Source organism: Nesoenas mayeri, assembly GCF_963082525.1.
Source record: "Nesoenas mayeri genome assembly, chromosome: 1".
NCBI classification, from domain to species: domain Eukaryota; kingdom Metazoa; phylum Chordata; class Aves; order Columbiformes; family Columbidae; genus Nesoenas; species Nesoenas mayeri.
In genome coordinates, this window is record NC_137541.1 from 152,507,326 (window position 1) to 152,526,792 (window position 19,467).

General features: G+C 42.8%; 1 protein-coding gene across 1 annotated transcript in view; it reads right to left on the minus strand.

Moving 5' to 3' along the window:
• Positions 1-259: 259 nt before the first annotated feature.
• The window catches only part of COL4A2 (collagen type IV alpha 2 chain), a gene marked incomplete at both ends in the record, with an annotated part of 147,662 nt that continues 128,454 nt past the window's right edge, over positions 260-19,467 (minus strand). The window contains 18 exons of the mRNA XM_080363860.1: positions 260-514; positions 3,647-3,933; positions 4,264-4,455; positions 5,658-5,774; positions 6,368-6,514; positions 7,224-7,322; positions 7,458-7,619; positions 9,153-9,269; positions 10,352-10,477; positions 10,841-10,912; positions 12,168-12,275; positions 13,218-13,325; positions 13,927-14,001; positions 14,390-14,453; positions 15,299-15,476; positions 16,243-16,372; positions 17,674-17,817; positions 18,959-19,129. Of these exons, the coding sequence (XP_080219986.1) occupies positions 260-514; positions 3,647-3,933; positions 4,264-4,455; positions 5,658-5,774; positions 6,368-6,514; positions 7,224-7,322; positions 7,458-7,619; positions 9,153-9,269; positions 10,352-10,477; positions 10,841-10,912; positions 12,168-12,275; positions 13,218-13,325; positions 13,927-14,001; positions 14,390-14,453; positions 15,299-15,476; positions 16,243-16,372; positions 17,674-17,817; positions 18,959-19,129 (2,552 nt within the window). The remainder of the gene's footprint in view (positions 515-3,646; positions 3,934-4,263; positions 4,456-5,657; positions 5,775-6,367; positions 6,515-7,223; positions 7,323-7,457; positions 7,620-9,152; positions 9,270-10,351; positions 10,478-10,840; positions 10,913-12,167; positions 12,276-13,217; positions 13,326-13,926; positions 14,002-14,389; positions 14,454-15,298; positions 15,477-16,242; positions 16,373-17,673; positions 17,818-18,958; positions 19,130-19,467) is intronic.

Sequence of the window (19,467 nt, forward strand, 5' to 3'; positions counted from 1 at the left end):
CAAATGTTAGACTAGCAAAAAATGTATATATACTGTATAGTAGGAGAACTCAGCATTAGATGCATGTGTTAGACTTAATTTCTGTTACACTTCATTTGCTTTTACAGACATTTTTTAAAAATTAACTTTCCATTCAGCTTTTGAGGTAATAAGTTAAAAAAGCACCAAAGTGATTTATTCAAATGTCTAACCATCGTGGAAGGTTCCACTGTATAAGACCCACACGATAAGCAGGTTCCTTATACTGTGAACAAGACTTCTATAAATTTTTCATACAGACTTGACATCTGCTGATGTGGCTTCGGATGAGTCCTGCCTTGAGCGTATCTGCTGAGGGTTTGCTTTGGAAGGGCTGGTCGATCGTGGTGAGCCAGAAGCTGTATTTATTTGCGTAGTAGTGGCAGGTTCCACGTGCGCCGTTGCATTCGATGAAAGGAGTCGCTCTGAAATCTTCCAGGCAGCTCCCAGGGGAAACCAGGGACTGTCCACCACCTTCATCACCAGCAGCAGTGTGCTGAAGGAGACAAGGAGGGCAGCAATCAGAGTACAACCTCAGGCAATGCTGTTGAGAACTTGCATGTGGGAAAAGTGAAAAAAACCCCACGCTACAATTGCTCCTAATTCTTATCTCCAGAGCAGACTAATCCTGCATAAGGCTTAAGGCTTTGGCTGTGCTTTAGCTGTACATATGTTGATGCCACTTGAAACTCGTCAGACGAACATCTTTTCTATAGTTAAGATTTTCACTGTTGGAAATCTTAGGTGGGAAGTGCCCACCGGGGGTCAGGGCCAACTCCATGGTTGCCCTCAGTTGCTCCATGGCACTGTCAAGTTGTAAATACCTCCAAGGATGGAGTTTCCACAGCCTCTCTGGGCAACCTGTTCCTCTGTTTGGTTACCCTCAGTGAGAAGAACTTTCCATCATATATCTAACTTGAATTTTCCTAATTATTACGTCTACCTTACTCAGCATCACACATGAAACAAAATTAGGTTTTATACTAGTAACTAGTTCCCTCTATGGCATATTATTTGACAGCAAATTATACCAAAATAATGCATTTTTACACCACTCAACTGTTACCATTGACATGTACTGCAGTAATGAACTGAATGTTACTTTTGTTCTGTCAAAGGCATTGCTAACAATACAGACAGTTAATTTTTTGTTAGAAACTGAAGGAATTTGCAGTATAAAAGAAAACAGCTGGAAAATAAAGTTGCTAAATAGTTTTTCAAATGTTGGGAGAAATCTGGGCACGTCCAGGATGTTTGCCTGCCTATGTTTTAATAAACACCATATATTAAAAGTGCAAGCTGTAACTGGCTTGGCTTATGCCGTGAGAGGCCCCCTGTGTTCTTATAAATGAGTAACAGAAGGGGCCACCTTTTAAGTGAGTAAAGGACTCTGATCTCTGGCTAGTGTCACATGTTGCTGAGGTTTAGATACCTTTTTTTGGAAAAAACAACACCACCACCCAAACAAAACAACAACTCCCTCCCTCCTCCCTGCCCCCCAACCTGCATCCCACCGTCTTACAAATTTGCAAGATTCGCTAAACTACGAAGTTCAGGGGCAAAACCGTTCTAGCATCCCTCTACAAGAACAAAGTTGGTAAGAAGCAGCATAAACCATTAATAGCTCTGAGGCCTCTGCACTTGGAAAGCAGTTAAAAACCGCAGATGCTATTTGAGCCCTGGCTTGGGAGCGGACCTGCTTGACAGCATCTGGAGGAGCACTGGCATCCCTACGCTCCGTGTACAAACTCCAACTTTTCGCCTCTAATATGTATTCTTGCATTGGCCACAGCCTTTCAGTATTAAAAGGGGACTGCGAGAAGGATGGGGACAGACTTTTTAGCAGGGCCTGTTACAACAGGACAAGGGGTAATGGTTTTAAATTAAAAGAGGGGAGATTCAGGTTAGACATGAGGAAGAAATTTTTTACACTGAGGGTGGTGAAACACTGTCCCAGGTTACCCAGAGAGGTGGTAGATGCCCCATCCCTGGAAACATTCCAGGCCAGGCTGGACGGGGCTCTGAGCAACGTGATCTAGTTGCAGATGTCCCTGCTCCTTGCAGGGAGCTGGACTAGGTGACCTTTGAAGGTCCCTTCCAACCCAAACCATTCTATGATTCTGTGATAATGGAGTGCTCTTGCCATATAAAATCTTACTGACTCCTGAGGTTGTGTGGGCAGCAGTCCACGATGACTCCCTTCATGATTGTACCTTACCCGGGGGGAAGGAGGTGACAGATGTAAGCCAAGGAAGTAAAACAATATGTACTTAGAGATAACCAAAAGTGTGCTGTACTTCTTTCATAGCTGCCTGAGAAGTAAAAATGTGGATATCCATCACTTTATTTGCTCTGAACGTTAGCTTGGAAAATGTGAACTCTTCTCACTGCGCGTTCCATGGTGCTGGCAGACTTTGTCTTGGCAAGAGATTCTTGCGAAGGTGAAAACTTTGCTCTTAACAATGCCCAATGTTTACACAGGGCTTTGCAAACATTTAATTAATCCTTGGAATTCTTGTGAAGTAACTATGAGATTGGTATCAGGGCTTTTTATAGAAGCAAAAGAAAGGTCATAGGGTTGGTCAAAAATTTGACCCGCCCTTTTTTTTTTCCTATAGGTAAATGAAAAATATCAGATTTCCCTTTACCTTATTTTCTGAAAAAAAAAGGCTTTTGTCAAACAAACAGTTTGCAGGTAGCATTGACTGTTGTTCTTCTATGACATTTTCTACCAGAGAAATCTTACATTTTTCCCCAACCCTGTTTACTTCAGCATTCAATCTGGTCTTCAATAAGTTAACAACATGGACATACTATGGCAGGTTTTAACTCTTGTGTACACCAAGCAAGTCAGAAAAATGAGCATCTGTCAGATCATTCACTAACATATTTTATCTGCTCTTTACCATGTTAAGTCCTCCAGTGCTTACATGATCCCTCTGTACAGTCTTGGAAGAAAAGGGGGTCAGGCCCTTCAGTAGTTCTTCTACTGCACACCAAAGTTTTTCTGTAACATCCCATTTCCTAATTTTAAGATCACAAGATCTAAAAGGTCCTATAAACCATGGGATATACAGCTCAGCTCTTATTGCTATATCAGAGCTAAAATACTGAAGATTAATGTTAAAAGCAATAGGGGCCTGTCTCTCTTTCCAGACTAGGTGAAAAAGTTTGGCTTCTAAATCTTCAGCCAGACGTAAGTGATTTTAAGTTTCCAAAGATAGGGAAAAGATTTTTCTTTCTATTTTTTTTTTCCATATTAGCTTCTTAATAGTGATGTATTTAAGTAACTCCTAATCTTTAGCTGTGAAAATGCTTTGTAAGCTACTGTCGCACCTCAGTGCAATTTTATGTGCTAATCCACAGCTGTCCCCGTGGTCTGCTCCAAAGCACCATTTTGTACATAAAGGACTCCAGATGCTGTTCTGACAAGAGGCAATTTTCTCTGCAATTGACAGAAATTTTGTTTCTCCTCTTCTGCTTCCTAGAAACTAGTTTTGTAATTCCCTGGTTCCCCAGTATGATGCACGGCTTTGGTGTTGCTGGCTCTAAACCAGAGATTCCTAGTATCTGTGACTCAAACTTAAAACCCAGTGCCACACAAAATGTGACAGAGGAGATCAAATACCATAAGGAAGGAATATCCGATCCACAAACTGCGCCAGCCTTCAGGGCAGTGAGGAATAGAAGCTTCTTGGCTATGGACAGCAATTGCCACAGCTGGGGCCTCACAAACTGAGCAGCGACTGATATATGGTCTAATGTCTTCTTCTGCCACAGGCATCATTGGAAGAGGTGCTGTAGTTGAGAGCCAGTAGGATTTATCATTTCGACTTGCATAATAACAAATATCCCCAGGGTTACAGTAGAGGAATGGCATAGTACTAAAACGAGCCAAACATGAGCCGGCCAGCCCTGTTAAAAAAGAAACAAAAAGAAGAAAAAGAAATTACGGCAATCATTCTTATAGAGACAATGCACACTTTCAGTTTCTTGTTCCTTCCCAAGCATGTGTCAGTAAAACCCTGCGGCCCAGATTGTTTCAATGGCTTTACAGTTCCCCTTGAACACTGATGACTTGCAGGAGCTCTCTCAAGGGCACTCTGTGCAGACATACAGTTTTTATCTTCACATTTTGGTGCTTCCCAAGCCTGTTTGCTGAAGTCCCAGCTTTCTCTAAGTTCCACTCTTTGTTTTTCTCAGAGAGATGGACTTGAGTCTGCTGCCAGCAGCACCTGCACGTACCTAGGTCCTGGTTGTGTGCCTTCTCTTGTCCTTCAAAGTACAGCAGGCTGTATCCACTCCAGAGTTTGTTCATGCCGGTGGGACACATCGGCTCTTGCTCAGACTGGCTGTGCTTCACCAGCAGGTAGCCCATGTTCACGCTGCGGCCCGGCATGCCTGGCAGCCCAGGGCTACCGGGGCGGCCGGGCTGACCTTAGAAAAATTGAGGAAAAGAAATAATACAACGTAGCTCATGCCCCCACAAATGCTCTGATGCTAGCTGATATTCCAGCTAAGCTGCTGGCAAACAAACCTTAATTGTGTGATGCTTCTTCTTATGGTAAGTTATTGTTAAATGAGCTGTAGTTCTAGGATTATAGCAGCTGCTGGATCAGGCTCCCTCATATTTTACTATCAGAGCCATGTATAAAGTTCTGATGAATTTTAGCACACTTTGTACAGTACAGATGAGCATATTTTTCCTCTAAAACATTTTCTTAGTGTAAGACTAACCAATGGTTTCTGAATTGCCGGCACTTGCTTCATGCTTCATGCTTATGCTCTGCAAATACCTTTCTGCTCTTTGACTGGATAAGGACACAGGTATTTCTTTTACAAATATGTTCCCTTAAACATCATCTATCCAAATGTCACCTACCCAACTATTCACTTCCATGAATATTACTGCTAGTAAAATGCTCAGCTGAAATACTTAAGAAAAAAACACTATGAAAATACACTTAGATCACAACTCAGATCACGAGTTGACTGACATCTACATGTAAGTTGGTGACGGGTTTGGAGGGGAAGCCGTATAAGGAGATGCTGAAGTCACTTGGTCTGTTCAGCCTGGAGGAGACTGAGGGGAGACCTCATGGCAGCTACAGCTTCCTCACAAGGGTAGGAGGAAGGATAGGCGCTTATCTCTTCTCTTTAGTGACCAATGACAGAACCCAAGGGAATATCAGGAAGATGTGCCAGGGGAGGTTTAGGTTGAACATTAGGAGAAGGTTCTTCCCCCAGAGGGTGGTGCAGCACTGGAACAGGCTCCCCAGGGAGGTGTCACAGCCCCAAGTCTGACAGTGTTCAAGTAGAGACTGGACAACACCCTCAGACACATGGTGTGAACTGTGAGGTTGTCCTGTGGAGGGACAGGAGTTGGACTCAATGATCCTTATGGATCCCTTCCGACTCAGGACATCCTATGATTCTATGATCTATCAAACCTTATTCCAAAAACATTGCTTTAAGCTGCCTCCATTAAAAGTTAGTTAGCTGTCCCTTGTGAAGAAGCTGCAAAGACAGAAACTTCCTCTCTCTTCCCCTCCTCCCCATGCAATGATGTAGTTAACTAAAGAACAATTTACACCAGTGAAATGGGAAAGAGGGAAGAAGTGCTGTGTGATATTTCTTACCTTCAAATCCCACTGGACCCTGAAATCCTGTTGCTCCTTGTTCACCTCTGGAGCCGGGAGGAGCTGGAATGCCACCCCTGCCCTGGAGTCCGGGCTCTCCAGGGGAGCCTCTGAAACCTTGCACCAACAACAGTTATAAGCACAGTGACTGCAAAGATACCGACATGCTGTTAACACGTGCTCTACTTGCAATATGTTTGATCCATCTGCCAGGTTTACTGATTCACACTAACAGCAAGATACTATGGTTCTTGCTCAGGCAAAGAGCACTGACTTCATTGGAAAAGGTTGCTGGGATCAAGGCTGCCTGAGCCCAACAGTCCTAATTTTTCACTCTTGCTACCACAACACGTCTCTGATGAGGCTGGTAGCAAGAGGTGCACTGCACTGGGTCCATGCGTGACAGTCCCGGAGTTGCAAGCATGTCCACGAGGATGTGCACATTTCCACCAAAGAAGTTCAGTCTTGATTTAAGTGAGATCCATATCTGATGTTGCTCTGGCTATGTCAGTGTTGCTGAAGTTTACTCCTATTTTGCTTATGTTCTGAATGCTGGAAGGAGAAAAGCCAAGCCCCAGCTTTGAAAGACCAAAATTTGACTCTCCTTTCTGACTTGCAGAATTTAAAGTAGAAGAGAGACAAAGCAGTGTTCTGGTGGCCTCACTCTGCTAAGAGGAACTGAGCTTTCACTCTGAGTGTGTGATTCTTACCGGGATCACCTGGTGGACCCTGAGGTCCCATATCTCCTGGGCTTCCTTGAGGTCCCATATTTCCACGGGGACCTGGTGAACCTTGCTCAGCAACAAGCCTTGGAGGAAGAGGGGGCAGCCCAGGAGAACCTGGAGGGCCCTGAAAGCCTGTGATTGAAGCAAGATGAGATAGTTTGATTAAAACACAACATCCTATATTTTCCTTAATGTGCTTTCATCCATGCATATGTTGATGTTATTTGGCTGCATGTGTGAGAGAGGGTCTGTGGTCTGCACCTCGTCACCTTGGGTATAGCAGCTGTATTTATAATATTGGGGAAATGTGTGTGAGTATGGGGATGGCCATTGGAGAGCACAAAGATAAGCAGAAGGTAATGAATGATGCAACTGCTCCCTCATTCGTGACAGGAAATTGGGAAGTTCTCTCCAAATAGCCAACAGCTCTCTGAGGTGTAGCACCATCTTTTGGTGGGCCTCTGGCGACACAAATACACAATGGTATAGATGGAATGAAGGATTTCAAATATCTTTTTCTAAATATGCAGAGTGTCTACTCTATAGGATTAGTTTTGATCAGGAATTATCTTTTTTAACCCCAAAAGGGTCTCTGACTTTGGAGTTGGCACCTCATATAAAATAAATTAATGAAGGCAAAAAGTTGACTACCCTTGTTACATTCAAGCACCTATTCACTTGAATTTGCCGGGGGTCACACAGTGTCATGTGGGTTGGAAAGGACTCTGTGGGTCATCCAGCCCAACCTCCTGCTCAAAGCGGGGGCAGTTAGATCAGGCTCTGTGGAGCTGCAAAATGAGAAGTTTAGAAAGGAGCTGGGCATGTGCCTGCCCTTACTCACCAGTTACTCCTCTATCGCCCTTGGGTCCAATAGGTCCCAAATCCCCTGGAAATCCTACTGTGCCCATAAAGCCGATGACGCCTTGTTCACCCTTACGACCTTTAATGCAAAATGACAGGTGGCGTTACTGCATTTCAGCACAGATCAAGTGATTGCAAAAGTCACGTTATTAAAGCTGCTGTAACATAGGAGATTCCCCTGTCCCCAGCCAAGATCAATGGTTCCCATCTTTACCTTTTGGTCCAGGGTACCCGCGAATACCAGGTGTCCCTATTGGTCCAGGATCACCTCTACTTCCTTTTGGGCCGGTTTGTCCACTCACACCTGGTTGTCCACTTTCTCCTTTGCTTCCTGGTGGGGCTGGTATTCCAGGCTGCCCCTGTGGTCCTGGATAGCCTGTTTAGAGCACATACAGCTTGTAATCTGTTTATACTTAAGACCTGACCACCTGGGAAAATAACTACTATCTAATTGTATCCCATCAGGTTTCATTTCCTTAAGTGAGGAGCTAAGGCTCTTATTCAGCACTCCTGCTCTCAGGCTGGCATACCCTTCTGCTGCAGTGACAGCAATTAGAGTATGAAGCTCCCACAAAGCAGGGTGTCATCTCAAGCAAGACTGCAGCAGAAGCGGGGTGCCTGCTGAGATACAGCCTCGATGAGCTACCCCCTTCCCCAACAAACACCCCACTTCATTGGGTGCCTCCCTGCTTCATCCTAAACTCTCCAAGTAACTGGAGAGAAATCGGGCAGCAGCAGGTACCTGACTCAGGGCCAGGTGGTAAGTAAGCCAAGGATTTACTGTTCCGTGTATCTTGGTGCTTCAGCAGAACACCTGGATACAAATAACTACTTCACGCTGTCTTAGGAATTATGGGAACAGCTTCTGTTTCCAGAATTACACACTGCCTGAAGCTAAACCTGGCGGGTTTCTGTTCAGTTACCTCTGCTGCCTAAGAAGGCATTTGGATGTTGTTTCTGAGGAGAGAGGCACTTACTAACTAGGGTTTTGAGTGGGGCATCTGTCGTGTTGACTGCTGAAATTGGATCACATGTGGATACGAATGCAAGATGCATGTGGCAAAGTAAGAGCAAGCCATGTCTGTCTCACCGTTTTGGCTGGGAGATGGTGTTCCTGTTCCCACTCTCCTGAGCGCTTCTGTTTTTACTTTTTAATCCAATGACTGCCTGGGGAGTGGGAATCAGTATGCAGAGTTCTCTTTCCATTTGGAAACCTAGGTATTTTGCTGTTTTTCAGCCAGTTTGCCTGTTGTGAGTTTTTTGCCAAGTTTACATAAAAATTTCCATGCATCACAGAAAGATGATAGTGAGACACCTGCAACTTCTGCTACAAGCTCTTCACAGTGGCACTACAGTTTGAAATGATTGTGCAGGCCAACAAGCAACAGGTATATCAGCCTCTAAATAGAGACACAGAGTGGCTCTTTCACATGTGTGAGAGAGGCAGGCTCATACTCTGGACTTTCAAAGAGAGGAAGAGCTAATGCTTCTCAATGTAACTTCATTTGCATGGTAAATTTCACACAGGAAAATTCTGTAAATGATTAAGAAAATATTCTATAGACCTGCAAGTCTGCCACACAACTCAGATTTTGAAGTAATAAATTAGCATAATGCTTCTGAAAGTTATTAAGAGAATCCCAGATGCTTAAAACTGTTATTTGCATAAAAATCAAACCCTTCCATCAGGACAACCTGGAGGGATGGCCTTTTGCTTTCAAGAGGTCTGTCCCTATTATCTTATGTACCATTAGTTCTGTCCAACAATTATTCATGCATTTAGTGTTGCATTTAATAGGGATATTTTACTGAATCAAGACTGAAATAACAATGACTGCTGTTGCTAACCCAATACTTATTCTGTTGTTGTCTCAGGGCACAACCTTGTACTTAAGAAGGCATGAATTACCTGGCACTCCATCTAGACCTGGAGAGCCTTTATCGCCAGGATATCCTGATATATTTGAAATCCCAGGAGGCCCTGGAAATCCTTCCTGCCCAGGAATGCCAAAGGGTCCTGGGACTCCTGAAAGGAAGAGAAGAAATAATCAGTACTGCAAGGAAAAGCACAATTGTAATTATAAGGACTCACCTTAGCCTAAGTATAAATAATGGGATTTTCAAAATGCAAAACACCTGCAGTTCCCACTGATTTTTATTTTTTTTCAGATGATGTTGCAGAGGTTTTTCTTAAAAGAACCAAATACTAGTTCTGTGCCAAAGCTCTTTGGATAGGTCATTACATCTTACTGTGTGGAATGCTAATAATGTTATGCCTGCTATGTAAAATACTATTTCAAGATACAAAGTACTCAAAATGTATATTGAAGCAGACAAGAAAGCAGCTTTGTTCTTCTCTGCCCTGCAGAGTCCAGGGTCACAGACACTTAGGGCTTTTTGGGGCCAGTTAAAGCCAAAAGTTTGAACCCAAGAAGTTCTCTGTAGAGGAAAGGTAGATTCAGGTTGTCAGGAAGCCACAAAACCCCTTTTCATGTAACAAAAATTAACAATATTTACTTCTGACAAACAAACATGAATGAGATAAGTGAAATAGCTGTTTCTTCCAGAGCTTGAAAATACATCTCTGAATGGTGTTTGAGAAGGCACAGCATGTTAATAACAACAAACTGTAACACAGAAGAATAGGAATGAGCCACTGAAGCAAGGCGGCAAAGGTAGTAAGGTTATATATATATGCCACTCCTTAATCCTTTTAGAGCCAAAATTTTGGAAAATTTGAAACACACCCCCCCGCCCCGTAATTAGTTGATTCATCCATAACATCAGTATGGTGGCTCCTTGATGGAAGAAGAACTGGCGGTGGACCACACTGAGATGATCATCATAGCCTGCCACAGCAAGATGGGTTTGTGCTGGCAAGCTGTACACTTAAACTGCCTGAGGGGTGATGGTACCAGTAAAGCACTGTGCATTGGGCTGAGCCCAGAAGGGACCCGCGGGGCAATGACACATTGATGGACATCGAGGCTTTCAGAAGAAAGGGAAACATCGACAGATTTGCAAGAAAAAGGAAGAAAGGCCACAGTCTTTGTGTAGCTGGAGCAGCATTAAAAACAATAAGTAGATCTTATTCTCCAGAATACAAACCTGGGACACCTCTGTCTCCTTTCTGACCTGGAGGTCCTCGGCTGCCTTCCACTCTGCTCGGCTCTCCCGCGTCCCCTTTGTCACCCACTGCACCTGGGAAGCCTGCAGAGCCGTAGCCATCTGGACCTGTTGTGGAGTTGTTCAAAATCAAGAAGAAAGCCGACATGTTTCTGCATGTACTAACGTATCGCCATACTAAGGTGCATGTATAAAAAAGGCTCGTAATGGGAAAAAAAGGCCCTGAGGCTTAAACTTTATAAGAGGAAAGAAATTATGATTCTAAGTTGTGTTCTAATCCGTGTGGCAACACAGATGTATGAACACATAATGCATGAGGTTGTTTGCCAGAGCCCACAATAATGAGGCAAATTCCACACTGGGCTTTGGATGACACAGTTAAAAACCTCTCATTGCACAGAACTCACCGACCAAACCTGCACCCAACACAATGTTGTGCTTATGAGCAGGCAGAATAAGCATCTCACTTACCTGGTGACCCTGGCAAGCCCTTTGTTCCCGGTAAACCATGCAGCCCACTGATTCCTCTTAAGCCAGGCAAGCCTGTTTCAAAATTACAGTCATGAATATCATAACAGTTTCTCTAAGTCTGTATACATTCCTAGGCAAAAAAATGCTTGAATAAGTATGATTCTGTGTTAAAATCTTGTATATTATATGCAAATTAATTCATTACAATAAGCTTATTATGAAATACACCACATCATGGTTTTGTGATTGGCAAATTTCGTTATTATCCATTAATATCACTATGAGATTTTTGTAATATCTCTGATCTGTCTGGTAGCATGCCATTAGTTCCAGTCTTGCTGCCACAATTTTGTTAATAACCATTTACAGTTTTCCAAAATCCTCAGATCAAGACAACTATGGCATAATTGTAGGCTTTAAATGTGATTACAGTGAAGCTCTCTTCAGGAGAAATTAACTCTGGGTCATTTAAAAAAAAACAAACAACAAAACCCTCACAAAATGTCCAATAGCTGCTGCTGTTACAGGTAAAATTTATCCCACCTATTTGTACCTGTCAAAGTATTAAGCATGACGTTACAGCTAGACAGGTGTCTCTAACCAATGGCCAGAGCTCTGGAGGATAATTCAGCCTTCACATAAATAAATGTCTTCACGGTCTATAAATGCAGCCTTCAAAACCATATTAGCTTAGATTTGATGCACATTCAGATATATGGATCTCACTAAAAGCAGGGAAATTTCTAGCTGTACTGTAGAAAAAAAATCTGCTTACTTAATGTATTAAGGAGTTAAGTGGCAACCAATGAGATTGTTTCCTGTGATATAAATAGCTTAATTTTAAACTATCGCCTGTATTTTAATAGTAGAATTTTGTCTGAGCTGCAAGTCACTTATCCTTAAAATCAGACATCAGACCAGTTCATGGTTTTTGATGACGAGGTAGGACAAGTGTATTGTCTGCTATCTAAAGTCACACTATAATATTCTAATACTGTATATATCACTACTCTTGCTGCATTTAAAATAATTCTTTGTTTTTTTCTTCCCAGCTGTCATGAAAAACAAAAATGTTTCCTGAAAACTGCTTTCCTGGTTGAGGGAGGTCATCAGCAGTTAAAATGATCTCAGCAGACACCAGTCCTTCAGAAGCCACAAATCAGAAAGCAAGCACATGCGTCTTCATTAATGCACCGGGACTTTATGAGGAATAAATGTTTACTAGAGGGAACTCTGCCACTCTGAACTGCAAAAAGCCCCTTTTCTTCTTCTTCACCCCAAAGGAACAATAGCAAGTGTCACTGAGCAGCTGAAGCTGTATGAATACCTGGTTGTCCCGGTAATCCAGGCCAGCCGGGAGTTCCCTTTTCACCTTGAAATCCAGGTGTCCCAGGGCTTCCTTGCTGCCCTGGGGCGCCAACCAGTCCTGGCAAACCTGTGTGACAACAATGAATCATTGCTCGTGAGTGTCCTTCAAACAGGTAGCCCAAAACACTGACTTATGCTACCTTCATTCTCCTAGGTAGCAAAATGAAGGCGCTGTTCATTCAAGTGGAAGAAAACTAGAGAGAGCAAAGGTAGGAGAGGCAAGGTATGACAGAACAATTAATTACAAACTCCAGGTTGCTACCAACCTCAGAAATATGGGTGGCTCCTCCTATTAAAATAATAATAGTTTTACTTCTATTTCCAGTTACAATGAGTAATTTCATTTATGTGCACCTCAGTTTCCTCTTCTGCTACATCTGTTTTGCCTTTCCACCCGGAAAGCTGAGCGAACAAGGACTGTTTCCCGGTGAGGCACCTACTGAAACTGCTCTGGTCTTGGCTGGAGTTTCTAAACCCTATAATTATATGAGCAGTGTGAAACATCTGCTCTGAAAGAGCATTTTAATGATTTTCCTGCAATAAAGACAGGTTTTAAAGCCCAAAGTTTATGATCCAGCCAGAGCTGACCCTGACTTTGGTTCCCCAGTACTCTTGCACAGTTGGCCAACAAGCCTGGCTGAAATGCTCTGCAACTGGGTCCTGGGGGATGTTGACTTCATTTATGGCAGAAACAGAGTATTTGAAAGCCCACCTCCTTGTAGTACTGAGACAGCATTAGAGTATCTGATTATGCAAACAACACAACACTGTGACTGGACAAATGATCACTATAGAAAAGGTAAAACTGATATGAGGCAAAGTTAGGCATTTGAAATTTCCTCTCAGTAAGTTCTACCATGAGTTCCACATCCTTTTCACTGCTGTTTACCAACTTACAGAATGATCAACATACTAAAAAACTTAATGTCTTTCTTTCAAGGGAAAAGAGATTTTTTCTTTATTTTCTTGAATAGTTTTATTCTTTGGAGTGTTAAAAAGAATATTTTACCTTCCTGTCCCACAGAGCCAGGGATACCCTGCGTGCCCTTGAGGCCTTCAATGCCAGGCAAACCAGGATCACCACCTTCGCCTTTTTGTCCCGTGCCTCCTCTTGCTCCTGGAAAACCACAAAACCAGTATGTTCTTTTAATAATCTCTATATGACTCTAAGCTAATAAACATAATGTGAAGTTGGCTACTGAATAGGTCCTGGTCTTGGCACACAAGTCAGGGTGCTTGCACAATCTGGGAGAATGAAGAGTCATCTACAGCATGCTGGCCAAAACCACCATTGAATTTGTTTTTAAAAGTACTCCCCAAATTATATGGCACATGACACCAATGTTCAAGTGCGCTGCGTGTGCAAGGGTAACTCCAATCATAATACATTACCTAACCAAACCAATCCAAAATCAACCTGACTCTGCCATCCCATCTTCCATAATCACAGCCTTTTGTCATCAATGGCAAAAAATTACATGCAAATGTTTTACTGGAGTTGCATGTGATTGATGTTTATTGCCATAACTGTACTTTCAGTTGAAGAGATAAATGTAGCACATACTCATTTGAATAAAGAAAAGATGAACCTCATCAGGAGCTGTCGTGAGGGCACAGGTTCAACAGCCTCCAAAAGCCCATGGTAAGCTCCCTCTCCCTTCCTCTGTGGACTTCAGTATGTGAAAGTAATACATCCAGAGCAACTGTGAAATTAATACCTGTTAAACCCGGCACACCAACTTCCCCTTTAAGGCCTGGCATTCCTGGTAAGTTTATAGTTTCTCCTTGCTCACCTGTTTCAAGCAAAAAATGAACACATGAGTAGTGTGTTAATTTAATTGGTTTAATTTAAACAGTACTTCCTGTTGTTTTGAAGGAGTTGCAACTTTTGAGGCAAAATTCAGTAATTATAACATTATCTTTCTAGAAAAAAGATGAATAAGAAAAACATAAAGTTTCTATAACAGCCACCCTCCCTGCCATGGATGGATTTATCCATGGACAGTACATCTTGCTTGAAATTAACAGTATTAACCTTTTTTACAGCCTCCCATGCCTACAATAGCATTCTCTAAAACTGTACAGAGACTCTGGAGACCCTCTAAGACACTTCAAAACTTACTGCCTAGCATTTGATGGGTAATGAATATAAAGAGCACCCAAATAAGAGAACAAACTCACCTATTTCACCATGCACACCAGGAGTACCAAATTGGCCTGAAATTCCTGGAAGACCCTTTTCTCCCTATCATACGATTGAAAACAGGTATCAGTAAATGAATATGATGATTTATTCAACCTCCCAAGCAGCAGAGTTTGGAAATATTGAAAAAAAGCTGTTAAATTTACAGTTTTTGAGTTTCTGTAGTACAATTTATAGAGTCATTTGACTGAAATCAGTTAAACCAAACCAGTACAAACCAAGGCACATGTTATGTTTGCAAAGAGTTTGGTTTGAAATTGAGAACATTCCATTACACATACACGGTACTGAGTCCTGTGGTCCTTAGTTAGGAAAAAGTCCTGCTAGTCCTGCTGAAATCTAAAGGCAAAGCTATCTGAGAAAGTAACACAGTTTTTGGCTCTCTTAAATAAACGCTGTCTGTGAGTCTACTGTCAGACCTTTTGTAAGACTTTATTTTTTCCAGTGTAACTTATTTTGCAGCCAAAGTGAATCACAGTCAATTACCCTGTAGGAGCTGAGATTCTTAGACTCTCTTACTGGTAGATAAGTGACAGTGAGTCATTTTTGGCAGTGGCATTATCAGTCCTGGGAGAAAGGGAAGAGTAAGTTTAGCACCGAGAATAATTTTACCAACAGCTGTGGCAACAGGACCAAAGACCTAGAAGGAACTGTTTTGGTCCTCATCAGCAAAAAGATGGTGCCTGAAATTTGGATGCCTCTCAAGGAAAGAATAAAAGACTCTGCTTAATGAACATTGGAGGGATCAAGCAAAAATATTTGATCTATTTATTGCATTTTTATCTTTGCCCTGTAGCTGTTCAGCACAATTCTAAGGGGTGAACAGCACTCCCTAGAGAAGCTGCCAGCATGAGGACACCCATATTGCCTCATAAGCACGAACTCACCCTGCCTCCTGTGCTGCCAGGGAAGCCTCTGATGCCAGGAGAGCCGGCTGGACCAGGATACCCTTTCAGACCTGCCAGCCCTTTCGCACCAACGTCCCCTTTTGCACCGGCCACGTAGCTGGGATGCCCAGGGGACCCTGGAATTCCTGTCTTTCCAGGCAAGCCTGGCATTCCCTTGCTACCTGCACGGGGGGAAAAAGAAAAATAAATAAAGAGATAAAACTATTAAAGCTGAGGAGTCTGATATGCAGTTGCTTCTCAAAACATGGCAATATGATGTCCTGGAACAAAAAGGCAGCACATACACATGACATAACCCTGCAAAGCTTTCCCTGGGGGTGATTCTGTGAAATGCAGCCCCAAGCGCAGCTTTTGCTGCAAGAGACTTCACTGTGGGGGCTGCAGCGCAGTGGTACGATGAACGGGGAGGGCCACAAAAATGACCAGAGGGCTGGAACACCTTTCCTTTGAGGACAGGCTGAGAGAGTTGGGGTTGTTCAGCCTGGAGAAGGTTATGGGGAAACCTTATTGTGGCCTTTCAGTACTTAAAAGGGGGCTGTAAGAAGGATGGGGACAGACTTTTTAGCAGGGTCTGTTGCAACAGGACAAGGTATAAGGGTTTTAAACTAAAAGAGAGGAGATTCAGGTTAGACATGAGGAAGACATTTTTTACAACAGGGGTGGTAAAACATTGGCCCAGGTTGCCCAGAGAGGTGGTAGATGCCCCATCCCTGGAGACATTCCAGGCCAGGCTGGACGGGGCTCTGAGCAACCTGATCTAGTTGCAGATGTCCCTGCTCATTGCAGGCGGTTGGACTAGATGACCTTTGAAGGTCCCTTCCAACCCAAACTATTCTATGATTCCATGAATATTTAGTATGGTAAATGAGAAAAGACACCAACTAATAGTCCTGAATGTGCTTGCTTTGTTTTGCTGTGACGACTGACCTTTTAAGCCAAAGAATCCCTTTGTGCCCCTTTCTCCAACATCTCCTTTTTCACCTTTAACTTCCATCATCATGCTGGGCTTGAGTTTTGGGGGTTCTCCTGGGGGGCCTTGATCCCCACGGTCACCTAAAGGGTAAAAAAACACAACTGTGTTACAAAAAGCTAGTCAGCTGAACCATGTTGAAAAAAGAATGAAGAGTGAATTTAGCAAAAAGGGTTCAACTGATAATCTTGCACAAGCTATGGACAATCCACTTGCATAAAAAGTTACCTGTGTCAATACCTGTCAACAGAACAGTCAGGAATAAGAAAACATGGAAACTGAGTTAAACTTTTGTACGTACAGTCCTGGGGAGCTGGACCCAGACTCCTCTATGAGACATAATTTACCTCTCAGCAGATCAATCAGGTATCATCATGTTTTTTTTAAAAACCAAAGAACACATTGGAGAAAGCATAGAAAAGTAGGTTATTTTCAGTGAAAGGGAAACTCTCAGTCAAAAAGCCTTGGGTGAAAGAAAATGTTTGGATTTCTAACCAGTTATTTTGTTCCTTTTCTTGATGTGAAGGTTACTGGTGACATCAGTAAATAATATCCTGAAGCAAAGACCCAAATAGACTGTATGCCTGTCTTTAGTTCTTTGTGGGATGCAGAGACAGGCCATCTGCCTGGACTTGTCTCCTATGATCACGAACTGTCTTACACTTCTTCACCAAGAAGTATATTTGCAGTTTTCTTTGCAGTCAGTTTTTTGGGGTCAAGCTGCCTAGAAGTGATGTTAACTTGCATTTAGCTTGCAGAGAGCTGTTTTCACACTTTTGCTCTGACCTGCCCTGAATTACAGGGAGCACTGTTTTGCAACCTTTGAATTGCAGACTGGTTTTTCTTAAGCACTTATCTCATGTTGCCTAGAAAGAACATTTGGGGCTTGTGGTAAAGCATGTATTTAAAGATTATTATCTTTATGCAAAAAAAAAAGAGGACTGAGTTACATTTTTCATTTCACTGATGATGATATCAACGGATGTGTTTCTGACTTTTAACTACTGAATTGCATGGTTTTCTCAATATTTCAGTGCCTTTACAGTGCAAATGGTGCAAAATCTGAATCTTTTCCCCAAACACCTTATGCTTCCTGGGAAAGGGCTCTGTTGAGTTCAGCACATGACATGAGGTGCCACTATCTGAGCTCAGATGAATAATGTCTGTCTGCAACCTTAAATGTATAAAGATTCACAAAGAGGCAACCTTTCCCTGAGCCTAAAATCCAGGCCTCTCAGCCAGAGGCCCATGTGTGAAATAGGTAGAGGAATGTCTGAGCTAAATTTGCCGTGTGAAGAATGTGTCTTCTTTGTCTTCGTGTCCTTGTAAAATAGTTTTCCAGATGTGAAAGGCAAACATACTGATACCACCCATAAGCAAATACCTTTAAAGCCGCGTGCACCCTGTGCACCTTTATCGCCCTGAGCCCCCAGTGGGCCAAATTCTCCTTTGATTCCCTTGATGCCTGGTCTTCCTTTTAGGCCAGTCATGCCTTTGAAACCCTCAATGCCAGGTGAACCTCTTGAGCCTTTAAAGAAAGAAGGGGAAGAGAACTGTTAACTGACTCAGATTCCTGCAAATAAATGTGAACCAGCAACGCATGACTAAAATGGAATGAAAACTTCAGTGCAGCAGTACTTATTTTTGGGTGCCTTGATGCCTAAGGCAATCTGCAGCTATGGATCAGGCACCCAAGCTCTCTGAGAGGTAAACAAGAGCAGGGGTACACTGAGCTGCCTCAACTGGCTAAGAGGAGATATTGTGGAAATGACCAGAACTTAGTGTCATCTTCTGAAAGATCAGTTTAACCCTTTTCCTGCAGGTAAGCTAGAGAAAGTTACCTATTTCTGTGCAAGGTTGTTAGTCAGCCTGTTCTTCTACATGTAGAGATACAAATCACGGGTCTAGGACTGGCTAGCCCTTTCTCACCAAATATTCCCATACCGCTCTTTTCTAAACAACAGCATTGCTGTTTTACACAAGTCATGCTAACAAATAGATCTTCATTCCTCTCACATGAGAACTGATCGGTACTCCAGACCTGTCCTAGGAAAACAGTCCTATCTTTCCAACTGATGAAATGGTAACATGTATTTTTAGGCATGCCCCTGCCTCCCTTGCATTTAACTTTCTTCACATGGAGTTGAATCCTGCTGAAACCCCCGGTGTGATGCAGAGACCTTGCATTATACAAAGCGTTTTTGTGGCTGACAAGTGAGAATCTCACCTTCTCTATATGTAAGATTAGTATCCTGGTAAAAGTCAACACTGAGGTCTTGTGTCTGGCATTGCTCAGTACACAACTGCCAGCTTTAAAAACCTTTAAAACAAAGCTTTGGGGAAACATCTCTTTAATTTCACTGAGAGCCAGTGGGACTGGGAGAATGGAAAAAATTTGGAGAGAGAAAAAAGTAAATACTGTATATTTTTTAAAAGGAGAAATAAAACAGCCATTGCCTTTCTAAATAGAGCTGCACGTCACAAGCTAGCATTTCGCCAAGTATAACACAGGGGAAAACAGGCAGTGATTTTGGAATATATTAGGCATATGACCCTAATTCTTCTGCTTTAAACAGAGGTAGCACAGCAGAGAACCTGTCCCATTCATCTCAGCACAGAACAGCTTTAAGCAACATGACTTTTTTTCAAAGCAACTGCCCAGAGCTCACCTTTGTCTCCTGGAAAGCCGTCCATTCCGCTTACGCCACGAGGACCAGGCACACCAGGTCTACCTTGTAATCCCGGGTAACCCATATCACCTTTGTCACCAGCCAGACCTTTCAGGCCTATGGGGCCAGGAACACCTTGCTCACCATCTTCTCCCCTAGCACCAGGTGGACCTGCCATGTGAACACGCAAACAAGGAAATTAAAAAGCATTTGGATATGGGTGATGATTTCATAAAAGGTAGCTCAAGAGGGAGAAAACTGCAATCCTACCAACTTCACGTTGAGGGGGGCAAATTAGGACTTTTTTTTTCTACAAAGAAATGCAGAAATGATTATAAAGAGAAGGCAGCTCATCAATGCAAACCATTCTTGCTACCAGCTTGATTCTGTACCTGGTTCCAACAGGACCTTCTCCTTCTCTTTAAGAATTAGGCCCTTTTTCCATAAGACTACTTTCATTTGGTAGCTCCCTTCTCCCAGTCTGCCACCAGCAACCTCTGACCTGGCTT